At 44.6% G+C, this 19034-nt stretch overlaps 1 protein-coding gene across 1 annotated transcript in view; it reads right to left on the bottom strand.

The window, feature by feature from the left end:
- RNF150 (ring finger protein 150) overlaps positions 1-19034 on the bottom strand; it is a 272530-nt gene that overhangs the window by 42773 nt on the left and 210723 nt on the right. The window contains exons 5-6 of the mRNA XM_004768461.3: positions 14286-14382; positions 5941-6151 (exon numbers count right to left, since the gene is read on the bottom strand). Of these exons, the coding sequence (XP_004768518.1) occupies positions 5941-6151; positions 14286-14382 (308 nt within the window). The remainder of the gene's footprint in view (positions 1-5940; positions 6152-14285; positions 14383-19034) is intronic.

Genomic DNA, 19034 nt, shown 5'->3' on the forward strand with positions numbered 1-19034 from the left:
AGGTTTGAAACTGGGTGCCCTGGAAAGGTCCTGAACGTACAGTCCGTCTCATTTTCACGTTCAGGCTGAGGTCAGAGCAAGGCTAGGGGCATTTAAAACTTCGCAATATAGATATCCTGGGTGCTTCACCATTTCCTAAATAGTAAACAAAGAACTTTAAAAAAAAAAAAAGAAAGAGCGAATGTCACCCCTGGCCTAATTTTAAGAGAATGTGTCTTTAGGAACGAAGAATCCTCAGAAAGGCTTATACTGAGTCCCTCAAATCAGAGAAAGCACATCATTCCAGAGACCATATACATGAGTCTCTGAATGAACTTTTTGGAAATTTTTCCTGTAATTAGGGTGGAGAATGCATCTCTGGAGAGCTCCCTGGGATAGCAGCAGGAGCTGTTGGAGGCTTTTTTTTTTTTTTTTTCCTATAAATGGCTTTTTTCCCCCCTGGGCTGCAGTTTTAGCTGTGCTTTAGCAATTATTTTTGTCTCATGAATGCATTTTGAAGACTATGAGCTTTTTTTTTTTTTCCCCAAAAAAGGCTGACCTATCTACAGGTTCTTTCAAAAGAGACCACAGTTTAGTAACTGTCTGAGCTAAGAATGTGGTCTCTCCAGTAAAGAGCATCAGGACATTCAGAAACTAATTCTTCTTCTTTTTTTTTTAAAGATTTTATTTATTTGACCCACAGAGATCACAAGTAGGCAGAGAGGCAGGCAGAGAGAGAGGAGGAAGCAGGCTCCCCGCTGAGCAGAGAGCCCAACCTGGGGCTCCATCCCAGGACCCTGGGATCATGACCTGAGCTGAATACAGAGGCTTTAACCCACTGAGCCACCCAGGTGCCCCCAGAAACTAATTCTTTTGCAGTCTCATAGTCTCATAGGATTCTTCCTGACTGTTTCTACTGAAGGGGCCTGGACAGTCTGTCCCACATGTACCCACCCCTTGGCTCCCCATCCCACTGCTGGATGTATAATGGACACAAAAGGGAACCTATTTTGTCATTTTTAAAAAAACAATTTTTATGAATATATAATGTATTATTTGCCCCAGGGGTACATATCTGTGAATCATCAGGCTTACACATTTCACAGCACTCACGCTATTCTATGACTCTTAACTGCGTCACCCATTCTGAGATAATAGGGCAGAGAAGGAGAGGAAGGTAGAGAAACTGGTAAAGAGATTATCTGAGGAGAGAATATGGTCCTGCTGAATCCCGCCCCTTCAGCAAAAGGGGTCCGGAAGGGCTACCTCCCACACTCAATCAAGCCCAGTGAGGGCACCCTATAGGGGATTCTGAAATATGTTTTTGGAGGTGGGACTCAGAGAGAACTGATTTCAGCCTTTGAAAACCTGAAGCGGACTGTGGACTCAGGTCTCTCTCTTGCCCGGAGGGTAGAAAGAGGAGGCAGATGCCCTGTGTGAGGTCAGAGGCCAGACACAGCTGCTGGTCTGGAGAGGACTGTCAGGATAGGTGATGTGTGAGGGTCCAGAGCTGGACGGGGCTCAGCTTGGGCCCTATCCAGAAGGGCCGAGAGGGTAAGGGCACTTCAACAGACAGCAGGTGCAAATGGACTGTGGATGCGCTGGGGCGGCGGGGGACCTCTGAGAAAGAGAGAGATACACCTGTCCTGAGGCATGGAAATTACAGGGAAAAGGGCCCTACTAGGTAACTGCCAGTTCCATAGAAGTGAGCAGAAAATTCCTAGGCCTGCTGGAATTTTCACCCAGGGGAGGAGACCATTATACCCACTCAGTACATTTAAAGCAGCAGTGAGGCAAAAATAAAGGTACATTTTAAACACATCACACATCATGTTTGCTGAATACATAGGATGCACCATGCTTCCCTCAAGGATCAGAGTCAATAGAAAGCGAAAGAAGTCTCCTGGAGGAATCCCATACCGTATTTCATTTCAGCCAGCCAAGTACATAATAATTCACGTGTACTGCTTAACTTCTGTGCAATCTGAAGACCACGTCTCCCAGCCACACACATTCTGGCATGTTCCCAGGAAGGTACAGGGGAGCGGCAGGTGGGTGTGACCGAGAGACAGTGCTCCCGAGCTGTGCAGTGCAGTCAGTGACAAGATAAAGCAAACAGGCAGCTTCCTTGAACAATAAAGGGAAGGTTTCAGACCCTCCTGAGCAGATGTGGTGTAGCACTGAATGTTTCTGGGGAGTGGTGATAGAGTCTTCTCTTGTGTCTTTCTCTAGCTCCTGTCTGGAGTCTGCAAATACACAGACTGTTTGTTTAGCTGTGTTTTTTTTTTTGTTTTTTTTTTTTTTTATCCTTAGGAACTTTTTTCCCTTGCTGAAGCAAATCCAAAAACCTGCAGACTGGGCCTGGGGAGACAGAAAGTAACGTCTATTTGGGGTGCAATTGGGACGCATGCAGGTAAAGACTGGTGAGGGACATCTGAGTATCCAAGTGCACGACCCCTTGCGCTAATGCAGGAAAAACCATGCGATTTGAGACTGCCGTGTGAGGCTGTTAAAAGGTGGAATGCCAGAAACATTCAAGATAATGCCTACGAGCTCATCTTCCTCCCAAATGTTAGACTTGCAAGAAGTCTGGATTTCCTTTGCTGTGTAAATGATTTTCTCTTTTCCCTTTCCTGAGAGCTGGAGATGATCCTTTAATGCCAGATTTTTCCATCTTCACTCTACAGGCAATCTGTTCTACACACCCCCTTGAGTGCTGAAATGACTTTTATGTGCATCTGATCGACCACACACCAACACCATTTGCCAGACAGGAGGAGCAGAGGTAGGGCTGAGCACGCAAGGAGGGTTAATCTCTCTGTGTCTCCATTTCTGCGTCCGTAAAATGACAATGAAAGTGAAATTTCCCTCATAAGGCTTTAAAGGGTACTGTGCATGGGTGGTGTGGTGTATTTGATAGCTACGGTTATTTCCTCATTATCTAGTAATTTCCTGGGTCTGTGGAGATGTGAGGTGGGAAAGGATAACATGAACCAGAGTTAGGTCCAAGCTCTCCTGGGTTAGTGATTTGTGATTTGCAGCAATATTGTGGGCCAGCAACACTTAAATCTCCGGCCACGTTCTTTTTAGATAGCATTAGACCTGGTTCTAACAGCGTTGATGATAATTTGAATCTTTTCACCCATTTATTCGCACATCTGTGTCTGTTCATTTGTGGATCAGTTATCTGAGTTAGGGCACTAGGCAATTTACAAACTCGTATACAGCAAAGGACTCCCCTGAAGGAATCTATGGCCATTTGGTTAGTGATATAAAGCAACTGATACCTTGTCAGAATGACCAGGTTTGGAATATTCTGTTAGATCCCAATAAATAAAACTAACCAGAAATAAAAGGGCTAGGCAAAACAGTTTGAGAATAACCTCAGTTTCTATACTAAGAGACTGTTCCCTCTAGCCACAGTCCTGTGTGCCGTCAGGCTTCCCATCACAGAGGTGCTCTCAGGCTTCCTGTTTCCTCAAACCTGCCGGTATCTTCCTCTACAGTGACCTGACAGCTTTCCCTCTCTTGGTCAGGAGCCCCCTGCTTCGGGATTGGATTGGACACATCTACTGAGTGCCTGCCATGGGCGCAACACTCTGAGTCTGTTTTAGGCAAAAACCAGTTTCGAGATTACGAATTACACGGGTGCAGACCAGGATCCTGTATTTCAGTTCTGGATGTATTTTAGCGCACAAGTTATGCCTTTCCATTTGTAATCTGGGCTTCATGGAGATGTAGGAAGCACGTATCCACTTTCAAGAATAAGGAATCTCACAGATGACACATTTTCTCTTGAAAATGAAATAATATTTTATGGCAAGGAAGACGACCCGTATTTGGTTGGGTCTTTACAGGCTTGAGGACAGCTATGCCATCAGTGTTTTCAAACTGCTAGCAAAAGGTCTATCAGGCCTTCCAGTATACTTCACAGAGACAATGAGCAGTGAAGTGTCTAACGGTAAGCAAAGATGTCAATAAACAGAAAAATTACGGGATGATCTTGTACCTTTGAAAAGGGAACTTATCATTTGACCTGCGTCAGCCACTTACTCTTCTGGGCCATGACTCTCTCAAGTTAAAAATTAGAAGTTTATCAGGGGTAAAGATTCAATTACTTTTAAGATTCTTCTCTCCCGAAAATGACTAGAAGTCTAGGTCTGTGCTCTTTGGTAGGGTAGCCATTAGCACCTGAAATGCAGCTAGTTCAAACGGAGATGTTCTATAAATATAAAACACACACCAGGTTTTGAGGAGTTAATACAAAAGAAAGAATGCAAAATATTTTGAGTATATGGGGTTAAATAAAATAGATCATTAAAATGAACTGAACCTATGTTTTTTACTGTGACAATAGAAAATCTGAAATTCCATATGTGACTTACATTATATTAATACTGGACAGCACTGCCCTAGACCTTCAAAATAAAGGGAGTGAATTTGTCTCTAAGGACTTTGAATTTTTAAAAAAAATTTTATTTATTTATTTGACAGACAGAGAACACAAGTAGGCAGAGAGGCAGGCAGAGAGAAGAAGGGAAGCAGGCTTCCCACTAAGCAGAAAGCCCCATGCGGAGCTGGATCCCAGGACCCTGGGATCCTGACCTGAGCCAAAGGCAGAGGCTTAACCCACTGAGCCACCCAGGCGCCCCAGGACTTCGAATGTTTAAAGGTCATTTTTTCAATGTTGAGGTCATTATGCTTCTAAAAGTTAAGTTTTCAAAGTCAAAATTCTTATCCACTCAAGACTAATAAACTGTGTGGGGGCATATTTGCTACCAAGTTCCTCTTGAAGTTACTGTCTGTTGAGGACCTCCGCAAGTTCTACAGTTTTAACACTCCATATTCAGCCAGTATGGTAATGTCTCAACTATCCCATAAGAGATTATCAGGAAATACACCAAAATGTTAAGTATGGTTATTTCCAGGTGGGGTACTGAGTGATTTTTGCATTCATTTTTAATACTTTTCTTCATGTTTCAACCTTTCAACCATAAGGTTCATTAATTTCTTCATTAGAAAAAAAGGCTTATCTTTACATTTCACTCTAAATAATTTTACAAATTCTACAAATACCACAAATATGTAAAAAAAGAACTTATTAAAAGGCAATATTCCCAGTGGCTTTAATCTGCTTTTCTCCATTTCCAAATTTTCAGTAGTGAATAGGTTACTTCTATCAAGAGAAACAATACACCTTATTTTCACATCTTGATATCTACCCACTTTTTAAACCTTAAACCAAAGTTACTTTGCATGCTAGTTTTCTTAAAACTCCTGAAGCTTTTCTCTTTCCTTTATAAGACTTAAGAGCAGATACTTTAGGTGCGAGCTTCCATCTTGATGCTAATCCAGCTTTCTAATATTTTTATAACTGCAATCAACTAGAACAGGCGTCAGAATATATGTGGAGGATGGGGAAGAAATCCAGAAGATACTTGAATGTGCCACCACTTACAGGACGTTTAGGTTGGACCTTAAAAACACCCACCTGAAGGAATGCCATTTACATCTGAGTCCGGGGGCAACAGGGGAGAGAACCCTCCGGCATATAGCCGGGACCAGCTCATACAGCCACGTGCATGCTCTCTCTCAAGTGCACACACACACACACACACACACACACACACAGTGGGCAGGGTAGTGCCCTAGCCAAATCCCGCATGCCCTGCGGTTGCTTTTTTCACTTGCCCTTCCCTGGACTAGAACCAGCGCCCTACCTCGGGTACCACGGGGTATGACACACTGTCGTGTGCGAACAGGCAAGATGCACAGCCAGATGGGCCATCCGCCCCTGGAAAGCGATGGGCTTCTAAAGGTCTGTCAGGTATGACTGTTCAGCCTGGCAACATTGCACACTCAGTCCACTTGTTTTCTTCTTGAGGAAAAGTAGTCTTTTTCTAACTCCCATGTGGTGACAACCCTGTGGACCATGGAACTTCTAAGCAGAGCAGAACTTACTGTTAGTCGTAAAGATGACTTCTCCTTCCTGCGGGGTGGGATCTGTATCCGGGACCACCTGCAAGGCTCCCACTGTCCGGACGGCAGGGTCCAGGGTGACTGAACTTTCATTCACAGTGGTGTCGCTCGCGCCTGTGATCTGGTTGGTGGGTGGGCCTCCTAGAGATCCCTCGAAGTCGGTGGGCAAGTCATCTATGCAGTCGGCATTGGGCTAATATGAACAGAAAAGGATCTGCCCTTAGTGTTGGTCATCAAGTTAGAGATGAAATGTTCACAGCCTGCCTTTTGTCTCAATGGAAAACCAAGTTCTTTATGGTTCTCTTCCTGAATCGCTTAAAAATTTTTCTAGGGACGCCTGGGTGGCTCAGTTGGTTGGACGACTGCCTTCGGCTCAGGTCATGATCCTGGAGTCCCGGGATCGAGTCCCGCATCGGGCTCTCTGCTCCACGGGGAGTCTGCTTCTCTCTCTGACCTTCTCCTTGCTCATGCTCTGTCTCACTTTCTCTCTCTCAAATAAATAAATATTTTTAAAAAAAGATTAAAGAAAAATTTTTTTTCTATTATAGTTTCTCTAATTAACTTGAAAACCACTTTCAGAATTTCCTTTCCAAGGGTTCCACTTAGATTTAGAGAGAACATTTTAATTCCAGGAGAAGAAATATTCATATATTAATATAATGGAGGGGGACATGGCATTTATTTATAATGATAGTCCTTCCTTACATATAGTGTGTACTCCTCATATAGTGTGTAGTTGACAGCTGATAATTATCCCCAAAGACCCATGCATTGTTTGCAAATGCACTGATGACAGTAGAGAAAAGGCACAGAATCTGACTCATGGTGAACTATTTAGTAGAGAGACACACAAAGCCACAGGGGGAGGCTATTTTTGTTGTGGTGGTTAAACATGAACCAAAAGCCAGCTGTAAAAAATAACCTATTTACTTACCATGCAAACTGATCATACGTTTGTCAAATCCTCTAAGTGAAAACTTTACTATCCTAAAATCAGGGTGATGCCCTCTAGCTTAACAATCCACTCACTGCAAGACTTCGTCTCCCTCCAGGCCCTCATCATCAGATCTCTGACAGCCTCATTTGAAGAACAAACAAATGGGGAGCTTTCTGCTTTACAAGGCATCCTGTGTTGGCTAGCCTTGTTAGACTATTCTACCATAGGGCAAAATCTTACCCATTGCAAGTTTTTCTCTTTGGTCTTAGTTCTGTTATTTGAAATAGTATTGAATATATTTATATGTCTTCCACAAACAACTTTTAAGATGATTTTCAGTTGTTATGCCTCTTTCTAACCTCCAAAATTATTTTAAAAAGATGGTGTTGCAGAGTTACAGTGTTGAGATATATTAAGAATAGCTATGAATTAAATTTGGTTTTGCACTCGTAATGGATGCAGATCAGGTCAGGCAGGATTAGGTGAGGAAAATTCTAGATTGGCACCGATTAAATTAACATCACAATGACTACACTGTGTGTGAAGTTCACCCGAAGGGAAAATCTATAACCCATGGACTCACTGAGAGCACAAAGCAAGGAGCCCAAAGTGGGGGACTCTTGTTCTAACTTTCTACTCTTATACCAGTCTCCCAAGCTGCACACCTGTGTTTCCAATAGTCAGCTGGAAATTTCCATCAACCTCATAAAACACTCAAATTCAGCTCATTTAACCTTCTTCATCTCTACGGAAAGTGAGCCAATTCATGGAAACTCAAGTTATCAAAAGTCAGTTCATGGAATGACCAACCTACCATGTTTACTAAACTTAGAGATCTTAACACTGGGCATGTTAAGAATTTTCTCTCTCCGTTTCGAGCCTCCCTATTTCCTTACAGTTCCCTTCCTGGTATATTCCATTCTCTCCTTTCTCACCAGAGCACTCTTTAAAAGACAAACAAACAGGGGTGCCTGGGTGGCTCAGTGGGTTAAGCGCCTGCCTTTGGCTCAGGTCATGATCCCCAGGGCTCTGCTCAGCAGGGAGCCTGCTTCCCCTCCCCTCATCTCTGCCTGTCCTTTTGCCTACTTGCGATCTCGTCTGTCAAATAAATAAAATCTTTTTTTAAAAAAAGATTTTACTTATTTATTTGAGAGATGGAGATAAATAAATAAATATCCCCAAATAAATAAAATCTTAAAAAAAAAAAAGACATACAAACAAACAAAAAATGGGGCACCTGAGTGGCTCAGTGGGTTAAGCCTCTGCCTTCAGCTCAGGTCATGATCCCAGGGTTCTGGGATCTAGCCGTGCATTGGGCTCTCTGCTCAGCAGGGAGCCTGCTTCCCTGCCCCCCCTGCCTGTCCTTCTGCCTACTTGTGATCTCTGTCTGTCAAATAAATAAAATCATAAAAAAAAAAAAGACAAACAAACAAACAAAAAATGGGGCACCTGAGTGGCTCAGTGGGTTAAGCCTCTGCCTTTGGCTCAGGTCATGATCCTGGAGTCCCAGGGTCAAATCCCAAGATAGAGTCCCATGTTGGGCTCCCTGCTCAATGGGGAGTCTGCTTCTCCCTCTGACCCTCCCCCTTCATGCTTTCTCTCTTTCACTTTCTCAAATAAATAAAGAGAATCTTAAAAAAAAAAAAAAAAGTATGGTTCTTTTTTTCTCTTAAAGAATGAATTATAACGTCCTTACTGGGGCAAAACAGGGTCTCTACACCCTCACCCCAGCCAGCTTTTCTGACCTCCCCTCAGCCCTTGGAAACACAGACCATATATTCACTATCTCAGGGCTTTAGCTAATGCTCTGCTCAGCCCCCATCACCCCACCCCCTTTTCTTTCTCTAGGTCTCCAAATAACCATGGTGAATTCCTAACCATCCTTCAATTTCCAGGCCAAATGGCACCTTTCCAAGTGGCCTTCCCTCGCAGATAGCATCCTCCCTACTGTGATACTTTGTACGCATTTATGGCTTATTTGTAACTGTGCTTGTCTTTGTCTCTCTCTACTAGTCCACAAGCTTTCTTTTCTGCCCAGTTTTATTCAGATCTAATTGACATGTAACAGTGGGGTAGCTTAGACAACAGGATGATTTGATACACACATATACACTGGAAAATGATGAACACATAGGTTTAGTCAATATCTATTATCCTATATAGTTACACGTTTGTTCTTGTAATGAGAACTTTTAAGATCTACACTCTTAGCAACTTTCAAATATATAATACAAGATTGTTACCATGCTGCACCTTACACCCCCAGGATTTATTTATCTTATAACTTGATCACCTTCACCCACCCCACCCCACCCCCACCACAACCTCTGGCCTCTGGCAACTACCAGTCTGTTCTCTGTTTCTATGAGCTCAGTTTTTAGATCCCACGTATAAATGGGACATAAGCTTTTTAGAGTGAAGCCACTACATCATGTTGATCTTAAATTCCAAGCCCTCACATAGTGTCTGACAATTATTAGGTGCTCAGCAAATACCCATCTGAGTATTATATCAGAGTCTCAGTTTACTACTATGAGAAGCTGGGAATGTTAGTATCTGCCCTAGATCAATGAAGGGAAGATTTGAGAAAATGCTTTTAAAAATGATCAGGTTCTGTGCAGAGGTAAGGTATGCTGTTCAAGGGCAGCAGAATGTGTCACCCCAAATACACTGTTGGCATAAAGATTATTTTGAGTTAAACACAGTCGAGAAGAAGCAGATAAAGAAATGGTCTCTGTCCTCCCATCTGCCTAAAAGTAGGACACAAATTTGTAAAGGTGGCGTTCTTCCTCGTACCAGGAAGAGAAGAACATTCTTATTACCAGAGTCTGAGAGTTGATGCCAAATGGGTCTGTAATAACATACCTCATTACCACACTCTTATCTGCCATTAGTTTCCTTCATATATGTACTTCCTCAGAATCTGCTGCCCTAGAAGCTCAAGGTCCCTTTCCTTTGTCTTATCACTTCTCTAAAAATTTGTTCTTTCATGAAGATGCTATGTCCAAGTTCTGACCGCCCCTTTGATTTACTCATCCCTACACACTCCTGTATGAATGGACAACGCACATGTGAGTAAATAAATGTCTGGTTGTTTTTCTCTTGAAAATCTTGTTTATTTGTTTATTGCTTGTTTGTTTGTTTACATGACAGAGAGAGCAAGAGAGCACAGCAGGGGGAGCAGCAGGCAGAGGGAGACAGAGAAGCAGGCTCCTTGCAGAGGAAGGAAGCCAATGTGGGACTCGATCGCAGGACCCTAGGATTATGACCTGAGCTGAAGACAGACGCTTAACCTACTGGGCCACCCAAGGGCCTCTTCTCGTGGTAATCTTTTTCTAGTCTCATTTATAGGACCCCAGCAGGAGAACCTAGGAGGGTAGAAGGAATACCCATGTTTTTTTCTTCCCCTACAGTATATAAAAACCCTTAAAAGCAAAACTGATTGTGTGTGGGGTGTCAAGGAAGAAAAGATTTCATCATGAGAATACTGTGCTGGTCGGTCTTTCATCCAAAGCATCTGGATGCAGTTGTAGATGTGGTAACAACTGACATATTTTTCAAAAAGTTGACTTCTCTTGTTGATATCGTTCATTTGTTTTATTCTTTTCTTTTCTTAAAAAAAGTTATTGATTTTGATGTAGAGTGTTCTCTTTTACTTTGTGGACTAGTAAGATCAGTATTATATCCTTAAGAGAAGGGGAAAAGAGAAAGAGCTAATTAGCTCAGTGAGATTGTTAATGGTGGCACGTGTGAATAATTTAGCTTAGGTATAATATTTAATAGACCCCAATTTACATAAACTCACATTTTATGTCCACCCTAAGTAGTTCATCAAATAGATTTTGAAAAGAAACCCAATTTATAGATCTCTAAGAGAAATTACAGTCATATGTTTAGCAGAGATGTCAAATACCATCTGCGAATGAATACGATATAGGTCTTCAGATTCAGGTGACCATGGGGAAACACCTCAAATAAATCAATGTCTAAACAGTCAGGAACTTGGGAATACCCCAGCTACATGGAATTTCCATTTAATAACTATTATCCTATTCATGTCAGGACAAGAGTGATAGGAGAAGGTGTTTGCTGGGATACGAAAGGCCTGGGTGACACAGTACCTTGTAGGAGGACTCACTGAGACCTCTGTTCTGTCGTCTACAAAGACACACCTAGACCTGACAGGAGAGAAAGGAACATGAAGCACTGTTGTGTAGATAAAGGGGTGAAAACACTTCGGACAAGAAAGTCCGCTTGGGTGACTTAGTGGGTTAAGTCTCTGCCTTCGGCTCAGGTCATGATTTCAGGGTCCTGGGATCGAGCCCTGCACCGGGCTGTCTGCTCAGCAGGGAGGCTGCTCTCTGCCTACTTGTGATCTCTGTCTAATAAATAAATTAAATCTTAAAAAAGGAAAAAAAAGAAAAGAAAGGGCCCCCTGCCCCTTTAGTGTCAGTATTTTATTTCTTTCTCTCAAAGGTTTATTTATTTATTTGAGAGAGAGGAGAGACTGTGCACGCAGGGGGAGGGTCAGAGAGAAAGAGGGAGAATCCCAAGCAGAACTCGCAATGCAGGGTTCGATCTCACAACCCTGAGATCATGACCTGAGCTGAAATCAAGAGTAGGATGCGTAACTCACTGTGCCACCCAGGCGCCCCAGTATTTTGTTTCTCTTGGTAACATGTCATAAAGACAGATACCCACTGTAATGGGAACTTCATAATCAGCAAGCTTTCGTTCTTTAGCTCATTTGAGAGATATCCACTTACAAAATGAAAATGTCCCCAGGTTCCAGCTTTCAACTTACATGGACTTGCCTTATAGCACAGGTGCGTACAAGGATACTCAGTTAAAGTCCACCAAAACCAAAATCGAGCCCCAAAAACCCCTTACCACCTGTAACTGGACAGCTCAGTTGGCCAAGATGACCACGGCAGCCTTGGTGAGCGGGCACTGTTCAAAGGAGGACCAGACTGAATTTCATAAATACGATTCTGTGACCAGCAGCCTTTAGACTCTGAAGGGCAATGAGGCCTCAAGACATGTATTGATCAACTTGGCCCATGAAAGGGCTACAGAGATAAGAACCAATAGGCACTAACTGTTAGAGACTGACAAGCTCTTGTCAATTTTCCTGAAGAATGGAATGAATATAAGCAATTTAGAAAACGTATGAAACCGTCTCTGTAAGCAGCATACAAAGGGTTTCAGTTAGCTATAGGAGGTATATACTAATTGAGAAGGCTGTGAGCTTGTCCAGTGACCGGGGAAGTTAAACGAATGCAATCAAACATCATCTTTTTGGAGTTTAGGCATGGCGCTGCTACCCAGGGGCGAAGTATAGAGTGGAACAACATTCCAAATTCGTCCCAGATCCCGACTTCAGTGTCATCCTCTAGGAAAAAAACAGAATAGTCTTAGAGAAGTGAGAGGGTAGCCAGATGCCTTGGTGCTTCCTGAGAAGTAGCCCACAGGCTTTCTTCTTCCCAGAGGATGTTCTGTTCTCTAGGTCGAGCTCAGATACATGTCATGTTCCTGTCCAGCTCCCTGGTAAAATTCAAAAGATGCTACCCATGTTTATGTTTCTTAAGTCCAGTGTGCTAAATAACATCCCATCCTCCGTACTTGGTCAGCATGGAACCATGAACAAAAAAAACTCCTAAAAGTGAAAATGTTATTAATTTTGGAACTAAGCCCAAAGGCCACCCAATACTTCTATTTTAAAAACAGTTTCTATTCTCAACTCCTTCTCAAGTACCTTCTGAAGAAGGCCTACCACCTCTGGCAAAGTCTGAAGTCAAACGCTATTTAGTACAAAACTTAACTACCAGGAGCGGTTTGGTTTCATCGTCCTGACCAAGAAGCACTGGGATAGACATTCAGGAGCTTCGAGAACATCCTGAGGAATAGGAACTGGGTCAGATAATGTGACTCTCTCTTTCATTGTTAAGTATTCTGCAGATGTTGGAGACTAAAGACACACACACACACACACATGCAAGCACACACGTATATACATTTCCTGGCTCCCCCGTATGAATCTGCTGCAGCCAGCAATGTGAGAAGTGCAAACCCTGAGTTCAATTTTCTAAGCTCCCAATGTCTGGTAGAGAGGTTGGGTACTTGGTAATATTTCACGTCCGCTGTAATTGACTTTCACCTTGAAGGCATTATGCATTTACAACTCTGGTCTGAAAATTTAATGCATTGGCTTTCAAAATCTAGCTCAAAGCCACAGTCACATGAGTTGATTTGTGTTTGGTGTACCAGCCATGAAAAATAGCACACAGCTGGCATGGACGCAGCTGCTACCGGGTAGAAAATTCAGCCAATGCCTGACCTCCGAGTCTTCAGGTGTGCCCTCTCCAACAGAGCCACTCTGATAGTCCTAGGATAATTAGCCCTTAGGCATTAAAAGGATCCTTTGATATCTGATCCTTTCTTCTTCAGTGCTATCTTGGGACCCTTAACATTCTCTTTATTCTCTGCCATTAGTGGTGAGAAGTGACAAGAGAGAGGCTGCAGCAGAGCAGAGGGGATGGGGAGGAGGTTGGCCTCCGTATCCTGTTTGTCTAGCTGCTTTTAGACAGTGCCAGCGTTTTTTTTCACATCTCTGTGCAGCCCTCAGATTTGGTGGCCTGGCTTGCTTCCTGTCCTCACCGCAGCAGCTGGTGTCTCACTAGCCATCAACTGTGGCTTTGCTTGAATATGGTCCTGGGAAAGTCCTTCCCCGGAGCAGCGAGCCAACCAGCTGGTGGGGTTCTCCTTGCGCTGGGGGAGAGACTACATTTTATAAACACATAACTGAGGGCACAAATGGGACAGTAGCTCTAGAGTGAAGGGGTGCTGGCTCCGCCTTCCTGTTCACTCAAGGTCTCTGTAGAGACCTGAGATGAGCAGAGGCTCTGCGCCAGGTTCCCAGTGGCTTACTTTCCCTCCCCTTGTTCAGAAGAGTTCCTTTCCCGGGAAAGCTAGGCACTTCGGACTTTTCCAGAGAAGGGCAGCCTCAGAAAGTTGGCATGCAGAAGCCCTTGCAGACAATGCTGTGAGTAATGCCACAGGAGGCAAGCTCTGGGCACCAGGACCATCCTGCCTCTGCTGGGTCCTGCCTGCGCTCACACCCAGAGCCCAGGGGAGAAACCTACGCGCTGCAGAAGCAGCATCTTGAGTCACAGGCGGGGAAGTGGTGAGAGGGTCGTGGTGTTCTCCGACTGAGAGAAAGTGAGAGGACAGATGTTTTCAGACATGGGCGTTCTCTTGGGGGCTCATCAGATGACACCTCCCGCTGTGCCGAGAAGGGGTCAGAGAAAATCCGGGTGTGTGGTTTTCTCCCTGCTTTGGGGGTAATGCAGAAAGACACACATCACGATGGTGTAGGCTGGGCTGTGCTTACCGGGATCCCTAGGGCTTTAAGAATGTTCATCTTGCACATGGGACAGGTGCGATGGTCTAGAAGCCAGGGGTCAACGCAGGACTTGTGGAAAAGATGCCTGCAATGAGAACCACACATCTTAGAGCGGCGGCGACTGCGGAGGGGACCTAGTCCACCACAGCCCAGAGACTCGTCCAAGGTCACTCGACCGCGCGGAGACGACCTAGTCCACCACAGCCCAGGGACTCATCCAAGGTCACTCGACTGTGCAGAGACGACCTAGTCCACCACAGCCCAGAGACTCGTCCAAGGTCACTTGATGTGCAGAGGCAGAGCCGAGACTCAAACCTCCACCTCCTGGCTCCGTGGGCCCGGGAGCTGCCTCTCATACCCGGTTGCTGATACAGTCAGACTTTGTCTGGATCCCAGGACTGTCCTCTGGGATTCACAACGGAGTCTTCCAAGTTTCAGAAAATGTAGAGAATGGAGACACAGAGAGATTTTGCTCTTTCTCAGTAGGAAGAAGGCTTAGTGGGAAAGAATGGAAGCAGGGAGGCCTGCCCGGACCATTTGAGGCTAGACCTTGAGAGAGAGAGAAAGATTACCTGCAACTAAATCCAAAGTTTCTCTTTTTCACAGTCAGAAGACAACTGCAAAATAAAGCCTTGTTTCCATTAATATTTGGGCTGTCACACAGAAGGGCAGCAGAGCTCCTGGAAGCATTTCATAACACAGATGACATTTTACGTTGTGATGACTGCTGGCTGCCGAAGCAGAAGCCGGGCTGAACCGTCCTGCACCCTTTACTGTTTGTACAGCTGATGCACTCATCGCCCCTGCCGTGCCCATGCTCCAGGCCCGTGAGCCTTCCCTGCATACCAGCAGAAGTGGGGCGCTTAGGACGGGCAAGAGGGGGGCCTCCTAACTGACCTTTCACTCAACTTGGCTCTCCAGGGGCCCAAGAGATCAGCGGGGACTTCTCGAGCCAGAAGCTTTTCTTCCCACTCGCAAGACTCCGGGCCACCAGCAGAAGCAGACAGAACTTCCTGCCTGGGGCAAGATGAGAGTGAATGGTCTGCCTGAAGTAGGAGGGCTTCGCAGGAAATTTCGTCCACCCTGACCACATCCTCAGTGCAGCACCGTTCCTGGAATATGTTTACTCTCTCTCTCACCTTCGTCTTCTTCCTTTCTAACAGTTCTAACTTTTCTTTGTGTTAGAGGGCTTTCTGCTCAGATGCTTCAAAGGGACCCCTAAATGAGGGAAGAAGGTGGGAAGGGCCAGCTTTTAAATGGAAATTGAGAAGAAACCCACGTGCTGAGGCTGGGGTTGGAGGTAGGCTGGATAGGAGTAGGTTGGGGATTAGAACAGGAGAGTAGCAACTTGCACAGATCATCATGTTCCCAGATGATCGCTTGGAATGCCTGCAGATTTATTCTTTGGTAGATACGTATCACACTCATTCGTTCCTCTATCCATCCGTTCATCCAACAAGTAATAAAGGCCAAGGATCGTGCTCAACTCTGGGAATGAACATGGTAGCGATTTGGCTCCTTTCCCTTCAGGAGTGTAACAAGAGGAGCAGATGCTAATAAAATAATAGAAATAAGCTACTTAATGACAACCGTGCTAAGTATCCCATTAGAAGAACATGGAGTTTGGGGAGGCTTCTAACTGGGAGATCTATCCCGTTGGGGTACTCAGGATAGACCTTCCCCATGAAGAGCCAAAGCCAAAACACTTGAGGGCTACATGGACACTATCTGCATGAAAGGGAGGGGAGAGGAAGGAGGGTGTTCTAGGCAGAACAATGGACTGGCACGAGAGCCCTGAGATGGGCCCTGGCAGGAGTGAGGGAGAGACTAAAGAGGGATGAAGCCACCTTCTCCACCCCCCTCCCCAACAGCAGTACGGACCTCCCCATGTTCAGGCTCTGCTCTCAGGGAACAAGCTCTGAATCTCAACTTGCTCACCAACTGGCATTCCTTTGGGGAAAAAAGCCGAACATCATGATCCTTCTGACTGTTCCGGGGAGTCAGCCTCTCTGCGTCCCCCGCACATGTGCTGGCACCAGAATGACAGGAGGGCCAGTCACTAGTAGCTGTCTGAGCTTCAGTAAGTCTCTTATTATCCCCAAGCTGCAGGTACCCCTGGAGATACAGCTACCCAGGCAGAGATGTCTTCCTAGAGTCTCCCCCGCAAAAGCTGACTCTTGAACACCTTGAGTCATTCCTCCCTGCGAACTTGTCATTCTGACATCTCTGTGATGCTGAGTTTTGTGGGTCAGCTCGGCTAGGCTCTAGTGCCCAGTCATTCAGTGAAACCCTAATCTAGGGGAATGTCATAGATCTAGTTAAGACCTACAATCGGTTTACTTTAAATAAAGGAGATTATCCCAAATAGTCTAGGTGGGCCTTATCCAATCAGTTAAAGGCCATAAGAATAAAACTGAGGTTTCCTCAGGAAGCAGAAATTCTGCCTCCAGTCAGCAGCATCAGATCCTGCTCGAGCTTCTAAACTGTAGGCCTGCCCTACAGATTCCTGACTTGCCAGCCCTATGATCATGTAAGCCAATTTCTTGAAAAATCGATGCCTTGAAAACTCTCTCTATATACCTATGATATGTAATATAGTGAGATCAGTGGGATTCTTTGGAGAATACTGACCAGTACATCCTCCAATGAGAATATAAGGTCCATGAGAGAAAAATCTTCATTTGCCTAATTCACTATTGCATCCCCAGCACCTAAAATAGTTCAAAGGTGATACTCAAGAAATATTTGCTATATGGATGGATACTTATCCAAAGACCTGGTTCCCCTCACCGCCTATGCACGGTCATCAAGCCACGTGGCCTCCCTCGAGCAGAATCTCTTCCACACGCCCCGCTTCCCGTCTATTCTCAACGCTTCTCCTTCACTCCTCATTTTGTTGATGGTCTTTATTATTAAAATAACATTGCCACTACTCTCCATGCCACAAGCTTTTCCTGTTCTTTTCATCCCACTCATCCTTGCCAGATTTATCTTCCTAAAATACAGCACTAGCTGCGTCACCCGCTTGTTCCGTTCTGTTCTGTGCTAGGAGCTGGGTACAAAGATGAATAAGACAAGGGCCCTCCACCAGTGCAGGAGCCCAGGGCTTCGACGGGTCCCTGTGAACTGCAACAGAAAGGCCACTGAAAAGCCACACCCCTGGATCCACTGCTTTCAGGCTCTTTGGTCTTGGGCAGGTCTTAATATCCCCAAGACTCAGCTGCTCACCTGTGACATTTTGTTCAAAGCGTGGAGTTTGCGAGTGAATGAGTCCGTGTGTGTGTGTGTGTGTGTGTGTGTGAGTGTGAGTGTGTGTGAGTGTGTGTGAGTGTGTGTGTGAGTGTGTGTGTGTGAGAGAGTGTGTGTGTGTGTGTGTGTGTGAGTGTGTGAGTGTGTGTTGGGGTAGGGGGTAAATAAGGACCACAAAGCTGAAAACGTAACTCCAGGCCCTCCTCAATTGTAAGCTACTGTTAATCTTACTGATACCACTGCACTGCACCTTGTTTTTAGATACTATGTTACTACTCTGATCCGCTACTCTTTAGAATATGCTTTTAACATTTTAACAAGTAAAGGCAAATTTTAAAAAATCAGAGGGAGAGCGAGGGCAAAAACTACGAGTGCTCAAGTGACATGTAGAGCGATCATGCTGATTAGTAACTAACATTCATTTATTTCTAGCACCATATTTCTTGTGTGGACCATCAACTATGAAGTTGATGTATCTTTATCTTTATATATCTTTATAATTGGGATTGCAAAAACCATTTTTCCCCCCAAGTGGAAAGAAAAATAAAAGTTACTAGGCTAAACAAATAAACAAAGAGGTAGGGAAAGAGTCCAGCCTTTAGTGAGAAGCACCAATGGTTGAGTAAACGTCTCTACCACAAAGTCAATGTCAACTCATCCTGTTTGTATGATTCACAGTACAGCACTGCTCCTTCCCATTTATTTAAAAATTTTTAAAAGTTTTATTTATTTATTTGACAGACAGAGATCACAAGTAGGCAGAGAGGTAGGCAGAGAGAAAGGGGGAAGCAGGCTCCCTGCTGAGCTGAGAGCCTGATGCGGGGCTCCATCCCAGGACCCTGAGATCATGACCTGAGCTGAAGGCAGAGGCTTTAATCCACTGAGCCACCCAGATACCTGGCTTCCCATGTTTTTAACAAAGCCTGAGTGAGAAAGTCCATACTGAGGAACATTGGGACAAGATAGTCTATCTCATAACAATTCTGACAAGCTGGAAATACAACAGAGGATCAATCAAAACTCTGCTCCTGGGCGCCTGGGTGGCTCAGTGGGTTAAAGCCGCTGCCTTTGGCTCAGGTCATGGTCTCAGGGTCCTGGGATCGAGTCCCACATCGGGCTCTGCTCAGCAGGGAGCCTGCTTCCCTCTCTCTCTCTCTCTCTCTCTCTGCCTGCCTCTCCATCTACTTGTCATCTCTCTCTGTCAAATAAATAAATAAAATCTTTAAAAAAAAACAAAAAAACTCTGCTCCCTCTTTAGTCATCAAAGTTAAGCAAACGTTTAAGAAAAAGTTCTTCAAACACCTGACAAAAGATGATGCCGACTACTACATAATGAGGCTGAGCTTATTATGAGTAATAAGTTCTCACCTTTTTTTTTTTAGCAGTAATGACCCTGTTAAGCTCATTTCCCATTTCTTAATTCTTGTTTCCCATTGTCCTTATGCCTGTGACACCCTCTCCAATTAAATGGCCTTTTTTTTTTCTCCA

The sequence above is a fragment of the Mustela putorius genome, unplaced genomic scaffold, assembly GCF_011764305.1.
Source record: "Mustela putorius furo isolate JIRA1106 unplaced genomic scaffold, ASM1176430v1.1 tig00000083_pilon_pilon_pilon, whole genome shotgun sequence".
Taxonomy (NCBI): Eukaryota; Metazoa; Chordata; class Mammalia; order Carnivora; family Mustelidae; genus Mustela; species Mustela putorius.